The sequence below is a fragment of the Papaver somniferum genome, chromosome 6 (assembly GCF_003573695.1).
Source record: "Papaver somniferum cultivar HN1 chromosome 6, ASM357369v1, whole genome shotgun sequence".
Taxonomy (NCBI): domain Eukaryota; kingdom Viridiplantae; phylum Streptophyta; class Magnoliopsida; order Ranunculales; family Papaveraceae; genus Papaver; species Papaver somniferum.
Genome location: NC_039363.1, coordinates 81,637,943 through 81,642,281, shown reverse-complemented (window position 1 = coordinate 81,642,281; position 4,339 = coordinate 81,637,943). Strand labels below are relative to the sequence as shown.

The 4,339-nt window shown below is 37.2% G+C and overlaps 1 protein-coding gene across 1 annotated transcript; it reads left to right on the top strand.

Moving 5' to 3' along the window:
- Positions 1–1,497: 1,497 nt before the first annotated feature.
- On the top strand, positions 1,498–3,848 carry LOC113288159 (pentatricopeptide repeat-containing protein At4g16390, chloroplastic-like). The gene has a single exon (XM_026537118.1). The coding sequence runs from the start codon at positions 1,511–1,513 to the stop codon at positions 3,608–3,610; it is 2,100 nt and encodes a 699-aa protein (XP_026392903.1). The 5' UTR covers positions 1,498–1,510; the 3' UTR covers positions 3,611–3,848.
- The last annotated feature ends 491 nt before the right edge of the window (positions 3,849–4,339 follow it).

The window sequence follows — 4,339 nt, the reverse complement described above, 5'->3', positions numbered from 1 at the left end:
GTATATTCGGTCTCAACTATAAACCAGTCCGAAGTTTTGAAGTGCCTGTATCGGCTTAGTACTGTTTGGTGTTCAAATATGGACTAGGTCCCGGGGTTTTTCTGCATTTGTGGTCTCCTCATTAACAAAATTTCTGGTGTCTGTGTTATTTCTTTTTCCGCATTATATTGTTTATGTTTATAATTGAAATATCACAGGTTGTACGTAAATCAATCAAAGTAGATACGTCCATCGTAATTGTTGGATACGACTTGTTTGATCTTGGAAACTGATCTTTAGAATTATCCAAGAACTCTCACGGTATAATCAGGCTCATACACATGTTTCCGAATTCATATTGATTGTGAGAGAAAGAGATATAAATCTTCATATAATTCCTGATTGATATTCAATAAGTTGTAACTATCGGAATTGTATTTGAGTTTAGTCCATACAGGTTACATAAGAAAATTGGTGGTGTATTTTGGTACCCCTGCATTTTCATTCATTAATCTAGTAAATCATATAGTCAACTACTGAGGTATTATCTCTATGAATCAGACAAATTCAGTACCTTTTATCTATTTTATATCCAAATATAATACCCTTAGATCAAGGGCTATGGAATGACATCACTCATTTAGTACGAAATCCAACGGCAGATTAGGTGAAAGGTTGATTTTCTAACTGTGGGGAAATAATTTTAACAGGCTAAGCGGTTGAGTTAGCCGTTTGGAGAAAAATTAGGATATATTTTTATTTAAATAATAAAACATGAAGGAGGCCCGCGTATATTAAAAATTTTAAAATATGCTATCAACCATATTTTCACCCGCTCAAACAAAAAAAAATTCTAAGCAAATGAGTTAATGAAGACGTGCGGTGAATGAGTGAGTGTTCTCATCTCATAGTATCACCTAATTTGGTGTTTTTGATAAATCTCATTCACTTTGAATGAGTGTTCTCGTTCCATAGACCCTTCTCTTAGAGAAAACACTATTAGATAAAGTGTTTCCATTCTTTTCAAAACGATTTGGAAAGTAGTTGTTGCATTGTGTTTGAGTGAGAGTGTTTTTTTATTGCCAAAAGGAAAACCATCTACTATTTGGGATAAATTTTTCTAAAATTCATTTACACCGCTTAATGAAGACGTTCGACCACTATTTCGATTAAATGAGTGGTCGACTGAGTTTGGGATGAAAGTCGTTCTATCTACAGTTTGATCAAATTTTTCATTTTGTGTAACCCTTGCTCTTGGGACAAAATTCGACTACGAAGAAATTTCCAACATTGCTAACGAGGGGTACCAGATTACTGGAATGGGTATTAAAATCCACATAAGATATAGCGCTTTTCGGTTTGTGTTATATGGTTTTTGACACCCTCTTAGTAAACTGGTACTCCCGTTAGCATCCTTGAAAATATCCCCACGAAGCCAAAGAAATTACCGTGACAAAATCTCGAGGAGTCAAAATGGATAAGGTATTTTACACCCTAATTGAGACAAACCCAGGATTCAAAGAGTAGAGAAATGGCGCTTCATCTCTCTTCTTCGTTTCCTCACAATCTTTGCCCTGACAAACTTCTATCGTACTCAGTCTCTCCTTCACATATACTCCAACTTGCGCAATCTCTGTTTTCTTTCCCACCGAAAAGTTTAAACCATTTCCATCTTAAACTCGGCTCTCTCTTACTCAAACCAAGGTTTTCTCTATCTTCAAATCTCTCGCTACAAGACTCAGTTCCGCAAAAATCTCAAATCCCAGATGATGAAGTCACATCATCAACCAAAAACTATATCTGGGTTAATCCAAAAAGTCCCAGAGCTTCAAAGTTTCGACAACAATCATATGATACAAGGTACAATTCTCTAACAAAAGTAGCTGAATCAGTCGATTCATCTAACCCCACTGAAATTGACGTTTCCATGGTTTTAAACGAGCTAGGAGAAAACCTATTAGAACAAGATGCTGTTATTGTTCTTAATAATATGAAAAACCCTGATACTGCTGTTCTTGCACTTAAGTACTTTTTAAAGAAGTTAAAATCAAGCAGAGATGTGATTTTGTACAATGTGACTTTGAAAGTGTTTAGAAAAAGTAGGATACATGATGGAGCAGAAAAGGTTTTTGACGAAATGATTCAAACAGGTGTTAAACCAGACAAGATTACTTTTTCGACTTTGATTAGTTGTGCTAGATTGGGTGGTGTTCCAGATAAGGCTATAGAGTGGTTTGAGCAGATGCCACATTTTGGATGTGAGCCGGATGATGTTATTAAGTCGGCAATGATTGATGCTTATGCTCGTTTGGGAAAGAATGATACGGCTCTGAGCTTGTATGATCAAGCTAAAGGAGAAAATTGGCGGATCGATGTGGCTACTTACTCGACTTTGATTAAAACGTATACTGCGTTAGGTGATTTCCATGGAGCTTTTAAGGTGTTTGAAGATATGAAGGCAGTTGGGATGAAACCAAACTTGACTGTTTATAACATAATATTGGATGTTATGGGAAAAGCTAAGAGGCCCTGGATGGTGAAAACTGTTTATAGAGAGATGACTAGAAATGGAATTGCACCCAATTGGCCTACCTATGCTGCACTTATAAGGGCCTATGGTAAAGCTCGTTATGTGGAAGATGCCTCAAGTATTTATAAAGAGGTGAAGGGAAAAGGTTTGGAGTTGAATGTCGTTCTTTACAACACGCTCCTATCGATGTGCGCAGATATTGGGTACACTGATGAAGCCATCACAATTTTTGAAGATATGAAGAGGTCAGAAACTTCGCAGCCTGATAGTTGGACATACTCATCTTTGATTACTATATATTCTTCTAATGGGAAGGTTTCAGAGGCAGAGAGCATATTGGGTGAGATGTTGGAAGCTGGTTTTGAACCTAATATCTTTGTCTTAACATCACTCATTCAGTGCTACGGAAAAGCAAATCAGATAGATGATGTTTTGAAGACATTTGATCGACTTCCAGACTTGGGTATAATCCCTGATGATAGATTCTGGGGCTGTCTTCTCAGTGTAATGAATCAAACTCCAAAAGAAGAACTTGGAAAGTTGGTTGGTTGTATCAAGAAGGCTAATCCAAAACTTGGTAATGTGGTGAAGCTACTGGTAGAAGAAGGAGGTGTAATTGAGTTTAAGCAGGAAACCTCCGAGCTCATTGACAGCATTAGCACAGATGTAAGAAAGGCCTACTGTAATGTCTTGATTGACCTCTGTGTTAATCTGAATCAGTTAGACAAGGCGTGTGAGCTATTAGAACTGGGACTCTCTCTTGAGATTTACACTGCTATCCAATCTAAGTCTCAAACTCAGTGGGCATTAAATTTGAAGAGTCTCTCACTTGGTGCAGCGCTTACTGCGTTGCACATATGGATAAGTGACTTGTCCAAAGCACTAGATAATGGGGAAGATCTACCACCACTGCTCGGAATTAATACTGGTCATGGAAAACACAATTCGGAGGGGTTGGCTAGTGTTTTTGCAGCCCATCTAAAGGAATTGAATACTCCATTTCATGAGGCTTCAGATAAGGTTGGCTGGTTTTTTACCACTAAGGTTGCAGCCGTTTCGTGGTTGGAGCTGAGAAAATCATCTGAACAAAATGCTGCTTAAACTTTGCTTTGCTTTTGGCTTTTAAATCTATAAGGTTGTTTCTCAGTTCTGCCCTACATGACGATAAAATGGTGCATTACTATCTCTCCCTCTTAATTTATCTGCTTTTCTGTAATTATCATAGTAAACCGTGAATTTTGGGAGGATTTGGTTATGTGCATAATTTTCTGTAGAAATGCCTTCAATATGAACTTGTTTAACTGCTGTACTCTTCTTCTGAGTATTTTAGATTTTAAATCATGGGAGTTCTTCTAGATTGTATTACAGAGTTTTAATGTTTATGCTTACACTAGTTTCTGGTCATCTTAGTTTTATAGATGAAAAGCAGAATTTCTCTTATTGTCGGTATAATTTGTTCAGTAGATGCTCTTCATGTCTCCACCAATCCGTGGAGAATATACATGGGTTGATGGAACGGGAGACCCATCAACTACTATGGAGCTCCAGGAAGCTCACCGTCTGCCACTCTTGTTACCGATTAGGTGATCTTCAAAAAATAAAGGTATATGGGAGCTTAACTAGATTATAATCCTCCAAATGTTTTACATGCATCTTCTCTAAATGTTGTTTGGAGATTACTTAAACTGTTGGTCTTCTTTGTTATCCCTAGAATGTTGGTTATCTAAGATATGGTTAACTAAGATGTATTTAAAGGGTGAAAAAAGTGTCATGGGATTTTGTTAAACACAGTGTTTCCCGACGCCAAGCTCACTAGAAGTTCTTCTTAGC